General features: G+C 44.7%; 1 protein-coding gene and 1 non-coding gene across 2 annotated transcripts in view; one reads left to right on the top strand and one right to left on the bottom strand.

Annotated features, from left to right (window-relative positions):
- The window catches only part of DNAH10 (dynein axonemal heavy chain 10), a 120,660-nt gene that overhangs the window by 85,770 nt on the left and 11,858 nt on the right, over positions 1 to 23,032 (bottom strand). Inside the window, exons 6-19 of the mRNA XM_031442542.2 lie at positions 21,505 to 21,721; positions 20,295 to 20,452; positions 19,349 to 19,579; positions 15,942 to 16,132; positions 14,520 to 14,718; positions 12,309 to 12,503; positions 10,059 to 10,229; positions 8,327 to 8,503; positions 7,400 to 7,525; positions 6,160 to 6,332; positions 5,577 to 5,728; positions 4,866 to 5,030; positions 4,069 to 4,276; positions 1,866 to 2,022 (exon numbers count right to left, since the gene is read on the bottom strand). Coding sequence (XP_031298402.2) covers positions 1,866 to 2,022; positions 4,069 to 4,276; positions 4,866 to 5,030; positions 5,577 to 5,728; positions 6,160 to 6,332; positions 7,400 to 7,525; positions 8,327 to 8,503; positions 10,059 to 10,229; positions 12,309 to 12,503; positions 14,520 to 14,718; positions 15,942 to 16,132; positions 19,349 to 19,579; positions 20,295 to 20,452; positions 21,505 to 21,721 — 2,520 coding nt within the window. The remainder of the gene's footprint in view (positions 1 to 1,865; positions 2,023 to 4,068; positions 4,277 to 4,865; positions 5,031 to 5,576; positions 5,729 to 6,159; positions 6,333 to 7,399; positions 7,526 to 8,326; positions 8,504 to 10,058; positions 10,230 to 12,308; positions 12,504 to 14,519; positions 14,719 to 15,941; positions 16,133 to 19,348; positions 19,580 to 20,294; positions 20,453 to 21,504; positions 21,722 to 23,032) is intronic.
- TRNAA-GGC (transfer RNA alanine (anticodon GGC)) lies at positions 15,539 to 15,610 on the top strand. Its single transcript has one exon. It is a non-coding gene; the product is annotated as a tRNA-Ala (tRNA).

Below are 23,032 nucleotides of genomic sequence, written 5' to 3'. Positions count from 1 at the left end.
GAGGTCATTAGATCCTGGTTAAAAACTTATGTTCCTTGTTTCCAGTCATGAAAGATGGATCCTGAAGCTCAAATAGTGTAATTAAGCATCTTAATAAGTCACTGAGACATAATTTTTTTCTTGCAGAAAGTTTGGTTAATGAGCTACATTTCCAACATCTCCCAAGAAGATAGGTAAGTATTTTTTTCACTTCAAAGAAAGCATTTATGAAGATAAAATAACAGCCTTCACCAAAAAGCCTCAAACCCACCTACGAAGGGGTGGGGCGGGCAGTAACTTGGCATGAAATATTACGGTTAATATCCATAATGCTTCACAGAGAATCTTTCCTATATATTTACCCCTTGGAAATTATTTTGTCTTCCAGTTCAAAGGCTCGGTAATGTAACACCTACAAGTGAAGAGAGTTTATATGACAGAGACTTAATAAATAAGTTCTTTGCACAGATTATAAAATATGTGCAAACTGTTGATTAATTTCCAAGTACAGTGAAATGAAATTCCCTATTTGTAACATACACACTTAGTTTTATGCTAAAAAAAAATGCCTGAAACACATTTGACTTCCTGAACCAAGTAAAGAGAAAGACATTAGTGTCCTGAGGGGGTGTGACATCTCTTATCCACAAAGATGGCCCTGCTTTCCCAGTGTTGGTCAGACATAAACTTTGGGTTATTTGCCAACAGACATTCACTCGACGGGCATTGGCTGAGAGCCATATATGAGATGCTGCTCGAGGTGCTGGGGATTCAAAAGTGAGCAGACGCTCCAAGTCTGCAGCCTGCATTCTAGTGGCATGAGATGGTCAAAGGATAAATGAGCCAGTAAACATATAAGAAAAGGTCAGGTAGTGCAACGGACCAGGAGCAAGAGGGAGCAGGGTTAGATGGTAGAGAAGGACCAGAAGGACCATAAAGGCCTGGAGGCGGAAGGTTCCAGGCAGGGGGAAGAGTTGGTGTCACCACTCCAGGGAGGAGCTGCTGTTACCTGCTGGAGGGGCGTTAGGCTGGAGCACAGCAGGGCGGGTAGAGGCCGGAACCGATCAGAAAGGGAGGCAGGTGCCAGATTGTGGAGGGGGCCTCCCAGCCCAGAGGAGGAGTTCGGATTGTGTTCTAAGTGCCGTGTGAGGTCCCCAGGGGCTTTTACACAAGGGATGAGACGAAATGATTCAAATTTTTCACGGATAATCCTGAACACCTGTGGTGGGGAACGGCTTGGAGAAACATCACTGCAACGTCCAGGTGAGGGATGAGGAACTCGGGATGGTCTGGTAACGTGGAAAAGGAGAGAAGAGCACAGACCGGAGGCGTGCTTGGGAAGCGAGTCAACCAGACTTACCGATGGGCTGGATGCGGGTGGACGGGAGGAAAGAGGAATCGGGGATGGCTCCCAGGTTTTAGGCGCAAGCACCTCGGTTGAAGCTGGTGCCGTTGCCTGAAGCAGGGAAACTGGAGCAGGACCAGGTTGCAAGGCAGGAAACCAAGAAATCCCATCTTGGACACACCAAGTCTAAGGTCCAAGGGGAGACAGCCAGAAGGCAACTGACTAGAAAAGCGTGCAGTGTAGGAGAGGGGTCTGCGCTGGAGACGGAAATGGGGCGATCGTCTCCAGAGGGGTGGTATTAACAGCCCTGGGACTGGTCATGAGTATGCAGGAAACAGAAGAGAGGAGAAAGGGGAGCCAGCATCAAGCCTTGGGACCCTCCAAATTTTCGAGATTCACAGAAGAGGAGCCAGGAAGAGACTAAAACCATCTGGACGAAGGACAGAGTGGGGCCCATGCTCTTGACCTCCTGGGTGACTCGCCGTCCACGGCCGGCGGGCCCAGCCCTCCGGGACGAGGGCACACACATCTCAGCCCTTACCTTGGTGATCTCCACACAGTTTCGGACGCAGTGGACGCACATTTTGTCGATCTCATTTGCGTTGGGATGCAGAATGATCTCGGGCGCCGTCAAAATGGTTTCCGTTTGGAACAAAGGGACATTTCCGAGGATTAAAGAATTAAAAGACTGCAGATTCCTAGGAGGGGTTAATAAAACCAGACTCAGTCCTCACCAGAGTGAAACATATCGGACAATGGATGAAAATGGCTAGAATTGCGGATGTCACGTGTAAAAAGCCTACGACGCGGACTAGCACATCCTAGGGTTGTGATGGACAGTTTGGGGTGAGTTTCACCACAGATCCTTTTGTTTTGGCCAACATTTTACAAAGAGTTCACTTCTACTTTGGGGAAGTGATTACACATTAGTTGGAAGATACCGAAGCTGCTGGACTCTGGTGCAGGAAAAATGAACACGCACATCCCCGCTCTGTCCTTTCCAACATCAAGTCAGGGGTGACGCTCTGGGATGGAACACTTCGTTAGCCTGCAAGCAGGCCTCCCTGGTCCCCCATCCCCAACCCAATTCAGTACTCCCTGCACCAGAGAGAGTGTTTACAACATGTAGCTCCTCTCTGTCTCTCTCTCTCTCTCCTCCTCTCTCAATGGCTCCCATGGCTCTCAGAATAAAGTGCAAGCTCCTTCCAGGCTCCTTGTCTGGCCCCATCTGCCTCCTCAGCTTCCTCTCCTGCCCTCTCCCTCCACCCTCCTCGCTCCCTCCTTCTGTTCCTCCCACGGGGCCTCTGAGGCTTCACACCAGCCTTTGTCTGCCCCAGAAAGCGCCTCCCCTTCTAGCCTGCACCTTATCTCCAGAGCTCCCCTAAAATGTGGCCTCTCTGGGGCCTTTCTTGACCCCTCCAGTTACAACAGCCCTGCCATTCTCTCCCCGGAACATTATTCTGCTTTATTTCTTTAAGACAGAAAACATCTTGGTTATTTGTGTTTCCTTGAGTCTTGCCACTCTCTCTCTCCTACGAGGATGGAGAAACTCCAGAAAAACAGGCGTTTTGTCTGGTCCAGTGCCTGGCATATGGCAGGCTCTAATAAACCTCTAAATGAATGAACAAGTGGATGGATGAATGGATAAATTGATGGGTGGATGGATGGATGGATAATGGATGGAGGGATAAATGGATGGATGGATGGTTGGATAGATGGATGGATAATGGATGGATGGATGGATCCAGGGCAAACATAGCATATTAGAAAGGGAAACACTTGGGAGGAGCTCCTTTAAGAGTCTAAGTTAGATGAAACATTAAAAAAAAAATAAATGAAATATGTAGAAAACAGATTTGTTTAAAGGATCAACTCAGCAAAGTTTGTAAAACTGCATCTGGGGAACAAGAAGACCAAGGATTTTATTTTTATGTATTATGTATTTATTAATGCATTATTTCAAAGTGGATTCTAGCAGGTCACAAGAATAGTTTAACTGCAGTAAGAAACCCTAAAATCACTGTGGGATAAAATAAGAAAAGAAGAAAACACTAATCAGGAGCAGTTTGGCAGTGATACTGGCCCACGTTCACATCTTCTTCCTACTAGATGTGTGGCCTTAGTAGGCAAGTTACTTAACCTCCCGATAGTCTGTGTCTTCATCTATAAAATGAGGATGAGAACTGTTAAAGAGCGTAATATGAGTCTGGTGCAGGGTAAGCTTTCATACAAGTAAACTTTAAAAATAGAGAATCAAGAATGAGACTGAAAATATAAATCATAAATGCCTATGTACTTGCTGCTTTAGGCTACAAACTTGGTTCTGAGTTTCCTAGTGGCCACAGAGAAAAGGGAAAGCGATGGAGTCAACAATTCATAGCGTCCATACCATTTCAAAGCAAAACAACAAAAAAATGAAAGAGAAAAAAGAAAAAGAGAAATACTTCCTCAGGAGGCTAAGATCAGAAAAGAAATCAGAGAAATTTCCTCCAGAATTCTTCAGAAAGAAGATGTGTGATGAAATGAACACTGCCCTTGACAATGGCAACAGTGATGGATTTCAAAGGCTGGTTTCTTAGGATGACCCTAAGCCGATGTGATGTGGCACCCTTTGGCCAGAAAGCAGACCTACTGTCCAGCTGACTTTTATTTTGTACCTCGTGGCCCCTCTTTAACTATTCATGTGTGTAAAATATTTTAATCTACGCATGCTGTCTTTAAAACATACCACATGATGAACTTACTTCAGGATGAGCTTTGTCAAGACCTCATAAATTCTGTTTTCCCAGTACTCGTAGTAGGAGGCCAGCTTGGGGGCCTTGCCCGTGTTGGTGTGGACGATCAGCCCCTCGACTCTGGTCAGTAGAGGCCCGACAGCAAGATACCACCTGACCATGTGGTCCACATCTTTGGCCCTTTCTCGTTCAATGTACTCAAAGAATTCCTTCACGCCTGTAGTGAGAGACAAGTGTCACAGTCCTTCATTGGAAAAGACATTACTCAAAAAGCAACCCAAACAGTAGCTGTATATTTTGGGAATACAAAAGCAGCCTCTAACCTCGACCGAAAGCAGAAAACAAGTCAACACCACCCAGAGCACGATGCATCCCAAAGCAAACACTACGTGACAACATGGAAAAAAATGTCAAGTGGGCACGTTATGTCTTTGGGAGATCTGGCTGGGCTTGTGTTGCTTGCTGACAAGTCCCGAATTCCTCGCTGACTAGTCCAAGACCGCTGAAAACATCCTGCTTGAACAAGTAAATGTGAGCCCACAGAAGCACAGCTCACCTGACTGTTACAAAGCTATGGACAAAAATCCTACTGACTTTCGCAGACTCAGGAATCTGTAAATCCAAGCAACACGTAAAACACGACAAAAAATACGAATCACCCATGATCTCTTCAAATAAATGCCTGAGATTGTTAGGCATGGTTTTGCTCCATTCCAGGAATGTGTGTGTGTGTGTGTGTGCACAATCATGACCAAAAGGCTTTTTTCACTCCTTCCATAATCAAAGATACAAGAAGTGAGATCTACCTGGGAGTTCCTCCTCACTTTTAGGTGCTGGGTATTTAAAGAGATTTATGGACTCTATTAAGGTAAGTCTGGAAGAAATGTCATCTGCGTTCTTATGAATCTGGTGGACAAGAGACTCGAATTTCCCAATGGCCCGTTTGCACCGAGTGATGTAGTCAGCAATACCTTCAGAAAAAAAAAAAGAAAGAAAGATACTTGGCTTTCAACTCTTCCTTTCCATTCCCCTCCCACCAACATCTGCAATGCTAGTGCTGGCTTCCTTCCACAGCAAGGACCTGCTCATTGCATCCCCTTGGGTCTCTGAGGTGACAAAGATACACCTGGTCCCCAGGGACTGGAACAAGCAGCCCTGTGCTCAGAACCAACCAGGCGATATATTTCTTCTGTCAGATTCCAGCATAATCATATCTGAAGCACCATGGGGCGAAAAAGGAGGTCCCACCCTCTTGTCTTCTCACTGCCATGGCAACCTGAACCCTCCACTCTATGCCATCCCGTCTACCGTCTCCTTTGTCCTGCTGCTTGGAAAAGTAAACTAGAGCCTTGAGATGAATTGCAGGTTCGCACACAGTGTACTTGACTGATGACCAAAGCGTATTTGCTAACCATGGCTATGTACATACAAAAAATGATAATTCAATGAAAACAATTCAAAAGAATGATTTTTGCATCCTGAAGTCTAAAACGTAACAGATAGATGAATTATATTACCTAGCGAGTTCCAGTTTAACCTCTTATATCCAGACCTAAACACTCTCACTAATTCCTGGGAGTGGTCGTCAAGGAGAAGAGACTCTGCCTCATTTAACGTTCCCATGAGCCTGTGATAATGGTCCAACATACGCTGTATCCCATCCGTGTACCTGCACGTGATGGGAAAGTAATCGACATGAGAGAAGTACCATGGAGCTCATAAAAAGCCTGATGATCTTATGTAAAGTTTACAAAAGACCATGACCCAGCCTGAAAATGTAAAACAATGCCACTCTTCCTACTAACTTCCTTTTTTCTTTGGAAAATATTGGTTACTTTTTACTTTAAAAAATGTTATGTAGGCTACCATGTAATACATTTGTCATTGCTATTTTTAGATGAATGAATAAATACATATTTTAAACATTTCTTAGTTTTCGTTTCTAATGTGGCAAATACAAGGAGTTATAAAATCCCCCAAAATGAAAGCTTCGGCATGCGTAGGGGGGTGGTGGGGGGAGGGTCTCAATAATTTGAAAGTGTGTAAATAGACCCCAAGACCAAAAAGATTACCACTGATTTCAGAGAAAAATCTTTTTACCTAAGAAATTTGTCCTCCTGGAGGGCGACGTTCCTTGCTAATTCGGGGACAGGGAATCCCAGCTGTTCCAAGTACTTTGCTTCGTTGATAATCTCCCTGAGAACCGGTGAAAAGTTGATTACAAAAACAGCCCCCTTGTCAGAGTTCAGGGCATCCTCGGCACTGGAAGAAGTCTGGGGAAGAAACGGTATTTCGTAAGCTTGGGAGGGGCGTCCGAGAAGCAATCAGATCAACACAACTCAAGTTAAACGTGTATTTGAAAAAGACCAGTGGGGTGGGGGGTTGGGTTACAGCTCAGTGGTGGAACCCATGCCTAGCATGCACAAGGTCCTGGGTTCAATCCCCAGCACCTCCATCAGAAAGTAAACAAATCAACCTAATTACCTACCCCCAAAAAAAACAAACAAAAAAATAGTTTAAAAAATAACAACTTTAAAAATTTCTTTGAAAAAGGAAAAAAAAAGACCTACGGAGGGTCCCTGATGCCCTGACAGACTGGGGAGCTGGCCAGAACTAGCTAGCATCCGCATTTTGTCTGGTAAGCAGAATTTTTAAAGAACTTGATTTAATCACCCAAGTTTTTGAAGACGGGGCGAACTGCACATAAAAATCCAGAATTCTGGTTTCCCTCGAAAAGTTGGCAAAGCTGACAATAAATGGCAAGACAAGACTGGAGCTGGGGAGCGGCTTTCCCTCTCCACAGGGCTGAGCCGTCCGGTTCCCCGTGGGCCCCACCGGGCCACTTCCCTCACTTTGGTACCTGCTTTGCCACTTCAGAGACGGAAGACCCAGAACCACCCGGCCCGGGTCCTGCCTCCCCCACAGCTGGTATGTATTTACTGAGCACTTGCTCCGTACCAGGAGGAAGCACGTGAAATGGCATTTCTCTGCAGGTTAAAAACGGCCCACGGTCGGCTGTCTCACATGTGCTTCACCTAATATTTTGCCTGTTTATGTCAACTGATCTGACTCAATTTACAAACACGGTCACTGAGGCCGAGAGTTAAGCCACTCGCCCGAGGAGTCAGAAGGACGGCCTGATGCCAGCCCGTTTCTGGACCATGACACCCTCCATCTCTTCCCTCTCTGCCTCTCTCCTCTCCCTGGTCAACCTCTGCCCTTCTTGGTCTTTAATCGTGGAAACATCTCTCAAGTGTCAACACATCAAACCTCAAGGGAACAGCAGACACCATCGTCTTACGTGGCCGCCGTCGCCTGGGACAAGATCTGGGAGACGCACCTTAGTAAGCAGACTCTTCTTCATCAGAGTCGGCAGGACCTGCTCTGTGGTCTCTCTCCACTGCTCGTACTTTTTATTTTCGTAGTCTTTCATCGTCCGACCCACTTCCAAATATTTTTGTTTTACCTATCAGAGAATTCAGGCAACTGTCATTTTGTCCTTGGAAATAACATTTTATCCTCTCTCTTTAAAAAAAAAAAACTATCTGTTAACACAGTTTGCAAAAGGAAAGAGGCTGACATGCACAAATGTTGGAGGGTTTGTCTGCCGCGGGTGCGGCTTGAAATTTAGGCTGATTATCATTTGGTGCAGCCCAGGAGCTGCGAACGAAGGAACTCAGAAAGAAAGATGATGCTTCGTGACATGTGAAAAACACAAGAAATTCCCATTTCAGCTTCCATAAAGGGAGCTGTCCTGGAACACAGCCACGCCTGTTCATTTACACGTTACCTGTGGCCACTTTCTTGCTACAATGGCAGAGTTAAGTAGTTGCAGTGGAGATCGTGTGACTCACAAATGCATAAAATATTTACTCTCTGGACCTTTAAAGGAAAGGTTTGTCCTCCCTTGTGATATAACAGCCAGAAATCCATGGGTGGGGAAGGGGCCGCGTTATCAGAAAGCTGGTGGCCACCCTCTGGAGAGGCTGAAGACCAAGGTCAGGGGGAAGACAGCACAGGTATGGAAATGCCAAAGAGAAAGGACACAAAAAGTAGTCTTGAATGACAGAGCCCTGAATCAGGGACCACAGGAAAGACCTAAGTTGCAGACGTGGATTTGAAATTGAGCTGCTTCTCTACGTAACCCACTCCATGCTGGCAGCCACCTGGACGTCAGGACCCTCCCGGGACACTGTCAGTGAGCCCTGCCCACCTAGAATCAAACCACAAAATACAAAAGGGGACAGTTCCAGTGGAAGCAACCCACTTCTCTTCCTCGATCGCTGTCCAGTATCTCCTCTACTTCTTGAAATCTGAGGATGGTGTGCTTGATCCGGAAGAACAGGGACCGTTCCCAGTAGATTGCACCTGCTACCGGCGGGTGGTTCTTGTACAGCGGTGGGTTGTCAAGGTTCTGAACAAAGATCTTGTTAATGATGTCAATCTGCAAAGCAACCAAACGTGTTCCGTAAGCCACAAGCACCAGCATGAGAGCCAAGAAAGGCTGGACTTGAGATTTGTATCTTTAAAGAAATGGACATGGACTGTCAAGAGATATTCTCAGGGACAGAACAGTGCTTTTCTTACTGACTATTTACTACTTTTTCTTATACTCTGCAGTAATTATTTGTTTGGTTTTAACATATGCAATGATCCAAACTGCCTTATAATTATAGTACAATCATTTGACTGGCTTACTGAAAATTCAGAAATGTTCCAGACATGACTGATGGTCAGGCCTGCATTGTGTGTGTGTGTGTGTGTGTGTGTGTGTGTGTGTGTGTGTGTGTGTGTGTGTGTTGCGTGCGCGTACATGGGCCACTGAGATTTTACAATTATTTGTTATATAATATTTCTTAAATTGTGGTAAAATCTGCATGGCATAAAATCTACCATCTTAACCATTTTTCAGGTGTACATTTCAGTGGCATTAAGTACATTCACACTGTTGTGCAACCATCACCACCATCCAGCTCCAGAACTCTTTTTTCATCTTGTAAAGTTGAAACCCTGTCCCTATTAGACACAATAACTCCCCATTTCTCCCCTCCCCCAGCCCCTAGGAACCACCATTCTACTTTTCTGTCTCCATGACTTTGACTGCTCTAAGCACCTCACATAAGTAGACGCACAGAGTATTCATCTTTTTATGACTGACTTATTTCAATTAACATAAAGCCCTCAAAGTTCATCCATGCTGTAGCACGTCAGAACTTCCTTCCTTCTTAAAGCTGAATAATATCCCATTTTATGGATAGACCACATTTTGTTTATCCATCTGTCTATCAGTGGACACTTGGGTTATTTCCAGCTTTAGACTGTTGTTAATGGTGCTGCTATGAACACTGATGTTCAGATATCTCTTCGAGATTCTGTTTTCAATTCTTTTAGGTATATACCCAGACTGGAACTGCTGGATGATATTGCCTGGGCCTGCATTTTAAAATAAGCATTTCACACTCTCATGTGTGTTAGGTGTCAGGGGCAAAACAATGTCTCTCCAGTAATGGTCCTGATCCCCAGAACCTATGACTGGGTCATGTTATATGACAAAGAGGAACTAGGCAGCAGAGGAAGTGAAGGTCACCAATCAGCTGACCTTAAAGTAAGGAGATTATCCTGAATTATCTGGGTGGGTCCAATCTATAACAAAGGTCCTTACAACGGATGGGACACAGACACACGCGTAACACTTGCACAGGGTTAGTGATGACTCCTGTTACAGCTTTACCAGGGTTATCGCCACCACTAACACACGGGGCCCATCACAACGTGAGGCATGTCATACTGTACTTGATCAACTCTTACGGAACGTCTCTGCTAAACAAACAAAGCCACTTCGTTCTGGTTTTCTGTCTTGGTTACGTGACAGGCTTACTTGGGAAAAATTCCAGTTTCTCTGAATTTAGATGAGAAAGACAGATAGCGGTGTGACCCATTTGTTAACACATTGCCAAGTGTGTTTTCACTGCTACAGTGGCCATAGATTTTTCAGTTACCTCTTTACAATACTGTGCAAGGATATCGTTAAATTTCATCATCATTTGTCGGTTAATAGCCTCCCGTGAACGAATATGCTTGAACTTTAAAAGCATGTCAAATGCTGCTTCAGCAGATCGAAGCGTCTTAAAAGATTCATCGATAAAATTTTTTGCTTCTTTCTCAATAACCTGCACAAAAAAAAAGGGCAAGAACAAAAAGCTCTTAGGACCCTGTAATTTTCCTGCAAGAAATGAAATAGTAAGAAATAAGCAAAAAAATAAAATCAGTGCCTTAAGAAGGGTCTCCCCTGTGCTTTAGTGGAAGCTAGTGTCCAGTTAAAAAGGGCCGGCCACACTGGTTTTCTGTTCTTTCCTCCACCAGTTCAAAATGATAGGAAAGGAATTTTTTTTAAGTATTAACTCATGTAGACAAGGAAATGGGAGAGGAAACAATGGCAGAGGAGACAGTTCAGGAATTTTTAGAAGGAGGGTAACTAACTTTATAGAAGGCAGAGAATTACAACTAACCCTTGCAAGAGGCGGGGGCACCTGTCTGTTACCATGAAAACCTCTGGGAGGCTGAGCATTTGGGGGCACCAGGCACCAGGAAGGAGAGGGGCAAACAGAGGACCCCTTTGGGACCCTGCACAGCCAGGCTACCCACTGTGCATCTTCTATATCTCCATCCCCACCCCACTCCATATAGAGTGGAAGGTTAGTTCTAGAAAAATTAAATCAGAATGGCATCAGACATCTCATAACACTAGAAGCTAGAAACCAATGAAGAACATCTTCAAATGTCTGATGAAAAGGAATTTTTAATTTTGAATTCTATACCTATTATTTCAGAATTCACACATACAAGACTCAAAAAAATGTATGTCCTATGAAACCTTTCTCAGGAAAGCGACTAGAAAATGTGCGTCAGCCAAACAAAGGAGCAAACAAGGAAAGAGGAAGCTGTGAACTCTAGAAAACAGGATCCAACAGATGAGACAAGATAGGAAAGTCCTAGGGCAACTGCTTCCCAACAGGTCTGAGGAGCAAACAAGCTAAACTTGAGCAGAAAGACAGTGAGCTCTAGGAGAAAGACCTCCAGGAAAATAATAGTGCTGAAACGTCCAAGCGGATGGGATCCACTGTTGATAGATGTGTGGAAGAGATGTTAGAGCAGCTGGAAGAATTAACAATGCATACGTAACCAACCAGGCAAATGAAAATGAAAGCAATGACTAACTCCAGGAAAAACGAAGGGCTGGATAAGAAAGGTGGCATGGTTATGATGGGCTTCTTGGCTCAGCAGTGAAAATACCTGCACAGTGATTACATTTGATAAATCAGTAAATTACCATATTGGCATGTTCTTTAGGACACATGGAGGTAAACAACAAAAGAAACATCTAGAATTGTGAAAAATGACCCCCAGAGTGGGGATGGAGAGAGATCAAGCATGGAGATACTTTTTCTTATCATGAGCCTTTTACTAGTACTTGATTAAGTGACTTCAATGAAAAGCTCAATTTAAAAACAAACAACATAAAATAAAGTAGAAGCTGAGAATAAACTGAATACAATCAAAATGGGGATGTTTATATAACCCAAGTAGAACTGTCTGAGGTTGTCCATATAAAAGATGCTCTGGGGTTATCAAAACACTTACTGAAAACATAAAATGGGGACTCTACTGAGAGTGCTTCCCACAAAAGGCTAAAAAGATGAGTGTGGTGGATTACCCCATCCATGCTCATATTCTCAGCTATACCTTACCTGTGACTGGCCCTGCCTCCCTCACATCTTAGGCCACAACCTCATAGATCATCTCCCCACCTCCTGTCATTCCCTAGCCCAGATCAGCCTACCCTGTGGCCAGAAAAACCTTCCTTGGGTATAACTCTGATTATGTCACTCCCTTGGTCAACAACCTTCAGTGGCTCCCTACTGTTTACTAAACTAAGCCCCATTCTTCACCCTGGCCCTCCTACATCCTCTCCAATTATACACTCAACCCACCTTTGCAGACATGCTTCTGTGTCTAGCTTGATTTAAACTTATCCCACCTGGGGAACAGGAGAGGGGACAAAGGAAAACAGGAATGTTCACTTTTACCACATGCTCTTCTGTATTGTTTGCATTTTTTCACTAAAAAGTAGGTATCCTTTTTTATGATTAAAAAAAAAAACCTAAGCATAACTAAATAACACAGCAGATTTAACATGGGGGAAACATGGTGTCCACTTCCAAGCTCAAATTGAAGGATGTGTTACTTGCCAGGACTTCAATCTTGAACTCATCCATCACGTACTTCCAGTACTTGGAGGACTTGATGCTGAAGGGGTCAAAGGTCAGGTTTTCCATGGGGGTGACCAGACCATCCACCCTGCACAGGACATCGTCGATGCGCTTGGGGTCCCCCGTCACTGCTTTTAGCTCTGGACCGAATATGTTGTAAAATTCCTCCATAACCTGTGCAGTCAAACAACACAATGAGGAGGTGACCGCTGGGTTTTCTCCTGATTCTCCTCATGACAGGTGGGTTGCATATCTAGGTTTGCCGGAGGGCGAGAATCACGTCACACAGGTAACCTCCTCCCAGTCTGAGCCCTTTGGTACTACGCCCACCATGCAAAGGACAAGTCGCCCATGCCCTGACACAGCTGATGAAGTTTGCATGTTCAGGCCCCTCCCTGCCCCTCTCATCTCTTCCCATACAGCTCCCCCCTCTGCCACCTTGCAGCCACTCAGGCCTCTTCCAGTTCCACGTTCCTTTCTGTCTCAGGGCCTTTGCACTTACAGTCTGAAGTGCCTAGGCAGCTAGCACTCACCATGAAATACCAGTTCATTGTGTGTAGCCCTTTAGGACAGGTCAGGCCCCAACACACACCTGCAGAGCTCCCTGGACTGTTTCTCTCCTAGCACTCGTCTCAGCTGTGGCTACAGCTTTGTGTGATCAGTATGTCTACCATCTTTCCCTTCTACCAGACTGTAAAGCTCCATGAGCCACAGAGGCTGTGGGACTTCCTGGGTGCGGGACTCAGGCAGGTGCACAGGGTGCCAGACAGCGAAGGGCCCCAGGCTGGGTTTCAGGCTGTGCTATTACCATCTTGAAATTCTTCACCATTTTATCTATGAACTTGTGTTTTGTAAATGAAGTCTCAGGGAACAGTCACGCATGCGTGTGAGCAGAGGAGATGAGTGAAATCTGCGTGTGTGCTGTCCCACGACATCCCCCTGTGTGAGGCCCCATGAGCAGATAACTCCAGTGGACCCACGATGCTCGGAAGTCTGGAGAGACTCAGAGCCAGGACAGGTAAGCGTGTCGCCTCTATGACATGTAAACAAGGACACTGAAAGCTCAGAGAGGCTACGTCCTCCCTTCAAAACAGAGCTTGCTTCCAATGAGAAAGACTAAGACACACACCTGACCAAGGCACCTGACCTACGTATTGCTTCTCGCCGCTGTTGCTTCCCTGCACTAGCCAACTACTCCGGCTGAAAATGATGACACAGACGGAATGCGGGGACAGGAAAACGGCACTCCTTTCCCTCCCAGCCCTTCCTTCCTCACCAGCAAGTCAACACAGAGAACGCTGCTCGAATGTGAATGTATCTAAAAGTGAAACGAGGGGGAGGGTGTGGCTCAGTGGTGGAGCGCGTGCTTAGCCTTTAAAAAGAATGAGATTTTGCCACCTGCAACAACATGGATGGACGTGGAGGGCATTATACTAAAGGAAATAGGTCAGACAGAGAAAGACAAATACTGTATAATGCCATTTATATGTGGAATTTAAAAAGTATAAAAAACTAGTGAATATAACAAAAGAGAAACAGACTCACAGCTTAGAGGACAAATTACTGGCTCCTAGTGGGGAGCAGGAGGGGGCAGGCACAGAAGAGGGGCGGGGGACGAAGAGACACAAACTATTCTGCATAAAATAAGCTACAAGGATGTACTGTACAATGTGGGGAATGTGGCCAGCATTTACTAGTTACTATAAATGGAGTATAACCTTTAAAAATTGTGAATCACCAAACTGTACACCTGTTAACTTATACAGTATTGTCCATCAACGATACTTCAATTTAAAAAAAAAATTTTTTATAAAAGCCAGGGTAGGGAGGGTATAGCTCGGTGGCAGAGCGCATGCTTAGCATGCACGAGGTCCTGGGTTCAATCCTCAGTGCCTGCACTAAAACAAATAAAAAAGCAAACAAACCTGCTTACCTCCCCACACCAAAAAGAAAGAAAGAAAACCAGAAGGAGGGGGAGAGGGAGGGATGTCACAAAGCTCCAGGGAAGCTGCGAAGCCCCGGTGTGCTCTGGTGCATCCTGGCTCGTGTTGTTTGCTCCTTCAGGTGTTTCTCCCACCTGGACTCCCTCTGTCTCCCGGCTCCTACCGGCCACAGCGAGGCCCCGTCAAAGAGCCAGACGGCCTCCTGCGGGCAAAGCCCTGCTGAGGGAAGCGCGCCCCGCCCGCCCACCTGCAGGATGTCGCAGAGGTCCTGGCAGATGGCGGCCATGTAATCCGTTCTCTCGAACAGCCGCTTTCGATCGAACTCCCACCGAGCTTCCCTCCCCGAAGCCTCGATCTTGGCCCTGGTGTCAAAATAAGCCTTCTTCCACGTGTGCAGGGTGTTCCGGGCCTCCAAGGTCTTGTGCTGGGCGCTCGCTCGATTTTCTCTGCGAAGCAAAGGGAGGCTGTGATGGGCGAGGGGGCGGAGCTGCCGGGGGTCCTAGCCACGTCCCCCGGCGGGGTTGGGGGGCCAGGTTCCTAAGGGGAGAAGTCTAACCAAGGAGCAGGGCCTCTCTGGTGTCACGGCCTCGTCGCAGAAAGCCTCCGCAGGGGTGCGATCTGCAAGGGTGCGGGCAGGAATTCCAAGCCGAGGCCCACTCTGACCCTCCCTGCAGCTGCCCACACCTTGTGCAGAGCTGTGGTCCACTGGTAAGTTTTCTGGTTGAGCTGGGAGGGGAGCGAGTGGCCTTGGGTCCACTGTGGGGCTGCACCACAGGAGCAAAGCCATACGACTGAGATTTGGGTACCCATTTCACTTATAGAGATTGTTTTTTAAGAAAGTGAAGTAAGTTGGGGAGGGGTATAGCTCAGTGGTAGAGCACATGCTTAGCATGCACAAGGTCCTGGGTTCAATCCCCAGGACCTTCACAAAATAAATCAATAAATTAATAAATTAATAAACTTAATTACCCCCCCACCCTCCAAAAAAATTTAAAAAGAAAATGAAGAAAGATCTGTGTGTCCTTCTATATCAGATGCTCAGAGGCCGTTCCACCTGCGGGGTCTGGGGTCCAGGGTTGATGTTCCCTCAGACCATCTGCCTTGGTCTAAGACCACAAAGAAGATGGTCCCAATTAATCCACACCATGGAGTATAATTTGGCCATAAAAAGGAAGGAAGCTCTGACACAAGCTACAACCTGGACGAACCTTGAAAACAGGATGCTGAGTGAGAGGAGCCAGTCATAAAAGACCACGTGTGGTGGGGGGGAGTGTAGCTCAGTGGTAGAGTGCATGCTTGGCATGCATGAGGTCCTGGGTTCAATCCCCAGAATCTCCATCAAAAATAAATAAACAAACCTAATTATCTCCCTTCCCCCTCAAAAAGACCACGTGTTATATGAGTCATTCCATGATCAGTGGTTGCCCAGGGCTGGCGGGTACTTGGGAGGGGGACTGGGGAGGGTGGGAGTGACAGCTAAAGGGTACAGAGTTCCTTTCAGGGAGGAAGAAAATATTCTAAAATTGATGATGGCCATGGATGTCTGACTCTGTGATTATACTAAAAGCATTAAACTGGACATTTCAAATGGGTGACTTGGGTGGTGTGTGAATTACGTTTTGATAAAGCTGTTTAAGATCGTAAGGGAAACAGTGCCGCGATGCCTTACTTGAACAAAGTCCGCAGATTCACCACCCTGCAGACCCGCTCAGCGATCTCCCAGGCGATGCGCTCCAGGAGCGGAATCATCCTCTCGTCTTTGTTGTAGTGTCGGGAGATGATCCACACCATCCTCAGGGCACTCATCATGGAGGGGATCGTTTCCAAGACGACGTGGAAGCTGGACCCGTGCGTTATGTTCTGACCCAACAGACACGTGTGAAAGAGAGAGCAATGCAAGCAACTTAGCTTCGGGGTCAAACACTGTAGTAAAGCAGTAAGCATGCAGAAGCTTTCACTCTTCTTAATTTACACACAAAAAAAGTCCTTATTATGGGAGACAGTGTTTAACAAACAGAAGAGGTTTGAAATAGGTCTGTGTGTGCTGACATGGAAAGAGAGAGAAAATTGAAGAAAATAAAGTTAGCCAAGACATGGAAGCAACCTGAATGTCCATCGAAGGCTGACTGGATAAAGAAGTTGTGGTATGTATATACAATGGAATACTACTCAGCCATCAAAAAGAATGAAATAATGCCATTTGCAGCAACATGGATGGACCTAGAGATGATCACACTAAATGAAGTCAGTCAGAGAGAGAAAGACAAATATCATACAATATCATTTACATGTGGAGTCTAAAAAAAGGACACAAATGAACTTATTTACAAAACAGGAACAGACTCACAGACATAGAGAACAAACTTATGGTTACCAAAGGGGAAAGGAGGGGGTGGATAAATTGGGACTTTGGGATCAGCAGATACAAACTACTATGTATAAAATAAACAACAAGGTCCTACTGTATAGCAGTAAAAACCTATAATGAAAAAATATATATATGTATAACTGAATCACTACGCTGTACACCAGAAACTAACACAACATTGTAAATCAACTATACTTCAATAAAATAAATAAATAAATAATAAAGCAATTTGCAGACAAGTATATGAAGCAGGTGTGTGTGTACATATTATACACATATAAAATTATATTATATTTAGTGGCAAGAGTGCCACTAAATGAATAGAAGCTGGCACTCTAGAAGTGACCATAGCCAGTGCAGTGTTTTCCAGGGTATGCATCCCCCGGCAGGAAGTGAGATGATTCTGACAGTGTTCAAGACTTTTTAAAAATATGTTTACTTCAACCATGTTAGAAGAACATACATAACTGGTATATCAAACCCATGACTGCACAGGTATTATTATTTAACAGTCGAGCGCTGCGTAAACACACACACACACACACACACACACACGTCTATGAATGAATTTAAAGCCATTTAAAGAAAAGTAAGTTTCAGGTGCACAAAGGGGAGGCAAAAATCACAAAAGCAGTACATGAGCGATGGAAGTTTGGCTCTCTCTGATCTTTGCAAACTCTCATTTTGCAGAGGCAATAAAGAAACCCCAGAAAAGGAAAGGATGTTGACACTAACATCAGCAACTCAGTGGCGGATTCCACTTGGCCCTCAAGCCCCCAGACTTGATCAGTCGTTGTATCACTTATACAGAACCGTATGTAACCTTATCTGTGTACCACGCATACAGTTGTTGTATCGTTGTTGTACATGTACAGCTGTTGTACTTCTACAGTTGTTGGGCCACTTGTACAGTTGTCCAACGTGTACAGTTGTCCATGTACAGTTACACTTGCACAGTTGTTGGACATGTACAGTTGTTGGACAACTTGTACAGCGGTCATATGGGTACAGTTCTACATGTACAGTTAATTTTACTTGCACAGTTGTTGGACATGTACAGCTACTGTATTTACACAGTTGCACCTGTACCATTTGTGTGGTTGTTGGACATACACAATTGTACTTCTATAGCTGTTGGACCACTTGCACAGTTGTCATTTGTGTACAGTTGTCCATGTACAGTTACACTTGCAGTCGTTGGACATACACAGTTGTTGGACCACTTGTACAGCTGTCATATATGTACAGTTGTACACGAACAGTTACAGTTGCACAGTTGTTGGACACATACAGTTATACTTCTACAGTTGTTGGACCACTTGTACAGCTGTCAAATGTGTACAGTTGTCCATATACAGTTATAGTTGCACAGTTGTGGGACACATACAGTTGTACTTCTACAGTTGTTGGACCACTCGTACAGCTGTCATAGGGGTACAGTTGTCCACGTGCAGTTACACTTGCACAGTTGCCGCACTTGTCCCACGTGCACACCTGGACTCATACAATTGTTGAACGTGTACAGTTGTACCAGTTGCTTCCCTGATGCTACTGGGTTTTTTTAATACCAGAATTTTTTATTTTTAAAATAAAAATGAATTTATTATCATATTACTTTTATTTTTAATGGTCAAAGTAATACATAGTAATACTGGACACCTGATGCTACTTTTTATCTGCTAAGTGCTTTGTGTGCATAAGCTAATTTGAATCTTCCAGCAACTATATGAGGTAGGTTCTCTCATTATCCTAGTTTTCCAGAGACAGAAACAGGCTCAGAGAGGTCGCATATGCAGAGCTGGGGTATCAGGACCTGGGCCCACACCTCGACAGTGCTTTTCCACACACACATCATGCCCTCAGCCACACAAACAGGACTTTCACTGACCTCATTATTTTATTGGGACAAGAATAATGACTCCTGGCTTTGTAATACTGTACTGCGCATGATAAATCAGAGGGGAGAGGAATCTCAAACAAGGAAATTGCACTTGTGCACTGCTTGTGGGAATGTAAAATGGTGCATCACTGTGGAAAACAGTTTGGTGGTACCACAGACAGGTAAACACAGAATTATCTATCCATATCATAGCATTTCTCCTCCTGGATGTGCACTCAAACAAATTGAAAGCAGGGATTCAGTCACATACCTGCACACCCATATTTATAGCAGCCTTAGTCACAATAGCCAAAAGGTGGAGACAACCAAGACCCAGCAACAGACGAAGGGACAAACAAAATGTAGCTTATACATACAATGGGATATCATTGAACCTTAAAAAGGAAAGAGATTCTGACATATACTACAACACTGATGAATGTTGAAGACATTATGTTGAGTGAAGTAAAACAGACACAGAGGACAAATACTGTATGATTCCATTTACATGAAATGCCTAGAATAGGCAAATTCATAGAGACACAAATTAGAATAGAGGTTGCCAGGGCCTGGAGGAAGTCCGAGTTGTTGAAGGGACAGAGTTTATGCTGGGGATGGTGGAAAAGGTTTGCACGTTGACAGTGATGAAGGATGGCCAGCACTGTGTATGTATTTAATGCTACCGAATTCTTACAAGTGGTTAAAATAGTATCATGTTACATCTATTTTACTATGATTTTTAAAATGCTGAATAAACAAAAGACAGTTAAATCCACGTGAGATCTAGTTTACAGAGCTGACTTTTCAAAGTGCAGCGCACCCAGCGTACCTTGAAATGACGTTCCACCGTGGAAAGAAACCGCACATTGTCTGAGGCCTCCATGTGGAGCTTGAATAATTCAGTTAAGACAGGCTGCAGGTTGGCCACAAGCATAGAATCCGATTCCTTGATGACATCCAAGACTTTTCTGACTACTGGAAGCTTTGTTTGTTCATGGAGTGCACTTAAGGTTGCATTTCTTTCCCGCCAGAATTCAATTTCAGCCAGAGGACCATTCCCCTGAGAGGTGACATGATCACACAAACAGCGTCATCATTAGTGGGGAGTGAGCACTTGTGGGTGTTCCTCCAGCATCCACGCTTCTCTTCCCAAATGCTCCATTTAGGGGCCAACCCATACAAGGACTTCAGGGGTGGGGCCTTGACCTAGGATGGTCCAATAAGAGCACTCCAGCCAGGAATGCTAGTCAAAGACACCGTTCTTTCTCTGGACAATGTGGTATGGGGATGTGGAGCCAGAAACTGCTACAGGTTACCTCTATGGAGGAAATCAGCCCGAGGAGGAAGCCCCCTCAGAGAGGAGATTGGAACCAAGAGAGTCACAGAGAAACACAGCTAGAGTCCCAGAGTCTTGATCAAACCATACCTGAAACCAGCCCTGCATCTGGACTTTTTAGTTATGTGAGCCAACAAATCCTCTTTCTTATTTAAGCCAGCTGAGTTGGGTTTCCTGGTTTGTGTGCTTATTTTTCAGCCCAAGCATCCTGACCGATACACAGTATCATCTTTATCAGTCCAGGGAGTAACGTGGTAGTACACTAACATCAGAAAGCCCAAGAACGATATCCCGGATATGTTTACTTTGATCTTTTTAAGGAGGTCACAAAACAGTAAGAAGAGAGGCCAGATCACACAGATCCCCAGGCTCCTGGCTCTTTCTCAGGACGGCAAGCAGGAACTGGATTGGGGATCTTCAAAAGCACCGCACAAGTTACCTGAGGCGTCTTTTTCATCTGGCCCTCAAGAGCTGCAGAAATCTGATTCAACCAGTTTATCACACATTGCTCCAAAACTTCAACGGCATCTGGGTCAGCTGCCAGGTCAGACACCTCTCTGTCTACACTGATGCTTGGCGTTTCTAACTTGATCTCACCTAGCAGAAGGAAAATGGTCGGTCATCCACTAGTTTTCGGAAAATGATTGCAGACAGTGATGTTCAAGTTAATCAGCTGGCTCTTCATTCCAGACATCAGCGTACAGTCTGATACATCCCCTGTCCTCATCTGTCTACATCCCAGCCTCTCCCATTAGAATGTCACTGAAACATTTCAGATGATTAATCATTGTTCCAGTGTTAAGCTCTATCAAAATGGTTTAGTTATTTAAGATGTTCCTTAGCAGCACTGTTTACAGCTAAGATGTGGAAACAACTTAAATGTCCATCAACAGACGACTGGATAAAGAAGGTATGGTATATTCATACAATGGAATACTCCTCAGCCATAAAAAAAAAAAAGAATGAAATAATGCCATTTGCAGCAACATGGATGGACCTGGAGATTGTCATTCTAAGTGAAGTAAGCCAGAAAGAGAAAGACAAATACCATATTATATCGCCTATATGTGGAATCTGAAAAAAAAAGACAAATGAACTTGTCTACAAAACAGAAACAGACTCACAGACATAGAAGACAAACTTTTGGTTACCGGGAGGGGGAAAGGGATGGGAAGGGATAAATTGGGAGTTCGAAATTTGCAGATACTGACTACTGTTTATAAAATAGATGAACAACAAGTTCATACTGTATAGCACGGGGAACTATATTCAATACCTTGTAGTAACTTACAGTTAAAAAGAATATGAAAATAAATATATGTATGTATATGTATGACCGAACTATTACGCTGTACACCATAAACTGACTATACTTCAATAAAAAATGATTTAGTCATTTCAGATGTTCCTGAATTGACAACCTAGTGACTTCAATTTAAAAATTGAACAGGGGGCAGGGTATAGCTCCGTGGGAGAGCACATGCTTAGCATGCACGAGGTTCTGGATTTAATCTCCAGTACCTCCATTAAAATAAATAAATTAAATAAACCTAATTACCTCCCCACACCAAAACAAACAAACAAACAAAAAGTTGCCCAGTAAATTTTTAAAATATTGTAAATGAATAGACAAAAAAATGAAGCCTTACCTTCGAGTTGCTGCATTGTTCTTTGAATGCTACTTGCAAATTTCTGGATGTTCATTAAGAACTCATCCCGTATTAGCTGAATGCTGTGATATTCTACGGCTTCCCCAGGCATGGTCGGTAGGTCTATGTCATACTCAAAAGAGTCAACGACTTCTCCAGATGTGTGTCCGAGGCTTGCATCCTTGTGCTGATTGAAGGACAAGGCCGGCATGAACACCTGAAACGCCAGGTTGAAGAAGCTAATCACACAGTGTCAGGTCCAATAACTCGTGCACTCAAGTTGCCTCTGGCTTTGAGTATGTTACAGCAGGAAGTACAACTATAATGACCAAGTGAACTGCTCCAGCCCAGAGCACAGATCTAAAGAAAGAGAAATCATGTTTGACTTAAAATGACCCGAGGGTAACAAATCTGCACCAAGCCTGAGGTGACCACCCAGGGGATAATACTGTGTTTCCTTGGCTGCCACCAGCCACAGGGCAAGCTGAGTTAGAAATTACGGCGCAGGGAAGTGAGAATTGTGTATCTACCCATCAGCTCAGCTCCAAGTTTGTGCCAAGGTTAAAATAACGGAGTCACTGAGGACAAGGTCTTTGGGAAACGGAGCTGAGGACAGAAGCATGTATTTATGAAGTCACTTGAAGACAATTACAAAACTTACCCCCTGCTCGGAAAGTGATGTGCAAATGCCCGTGGGTTGATTGGATGGTTGGTTGGGTTGGTTAGTTGGGTTTTGGTTTTTAGTTTTGCCCATTTTTGTTAAAATCGGATACATTTGTAAGACTATTTTAATCTACATGTCCTTCTACTTTATTGTAGAAGCCAGAATATCTGAGGTTCCCAGCCTGGGTTTTGCTGACTGCACACCCACGTGGAATTCAACACACTCCTCTTGTATTTCCTGCAAATTGGCAGCTGGATCCAGAGACTGGATCAGAATCCCTTTGCCAAGATTATTGGTGTTTCTTCTTTCAGGAGACAAGTAATGCTTGGTTTTCTCTTTTTTTGCTGTTAGCATCCCCTGATGTTCAACGCCTAGATCCCCGAATCCACTGGGAGGTGTGCAGTTGAAATACTCTCGCTCTAAAATTCCTTTTTTAAATACCTGAAATGCTTCTATGAAGAGACACCTCTCATCTACTATTTAATTAACTGGTGAATTTCGTTAGAGAAGGCAGGACCCAAACGCTTGGGTCCTTCCCTTTATTTGCCCAATTTTCAAAATAGTAAGTCGGTTCCCTGTCATTCCGCCCCCCAGCTTTCCTCTCATCTCCACCTCCTCCTTCTATGTTCTGTCCCTTGGTTGTTTCATCCAGTCCCTTGGCTTGACGCCACCCCCATGCCATGGCTCCCATTTTTTAAAGTATCTCTCTGGCTGGCATGTGGAGACTAGTACGGGGTTAAGAGTGGAGGCTGGGGGGCCGATCAGGAGCCAAGTGCAACAGTCCCAGCAAAAGACAATCCGAGGTCTTCCCGGTCACCCCAGCCCTACCCTGACCACCTGCCAACACCTCTAACCCCCTGCCTG

The sequence above is a fragment of the Camelus dromedarius genome, chromosome 31, assembly GCF_036321535.1.
Source record: "Camelus dromedarius isolate mCamDro1 chromosome 31, mCamDro1.pat, whole genome shotgun sequence".
NCBI classification, from domain to species: Eukaryota; Metazoa; Chordata; class Mammalia; order Artiodactyla; family Camelidae; genus Camelus; species Camelus dromedarius.
Note: the sequence above shows the minus strand (reverse complement) of the source record. Positions and strands in the feature narration are given on the sequence as shown.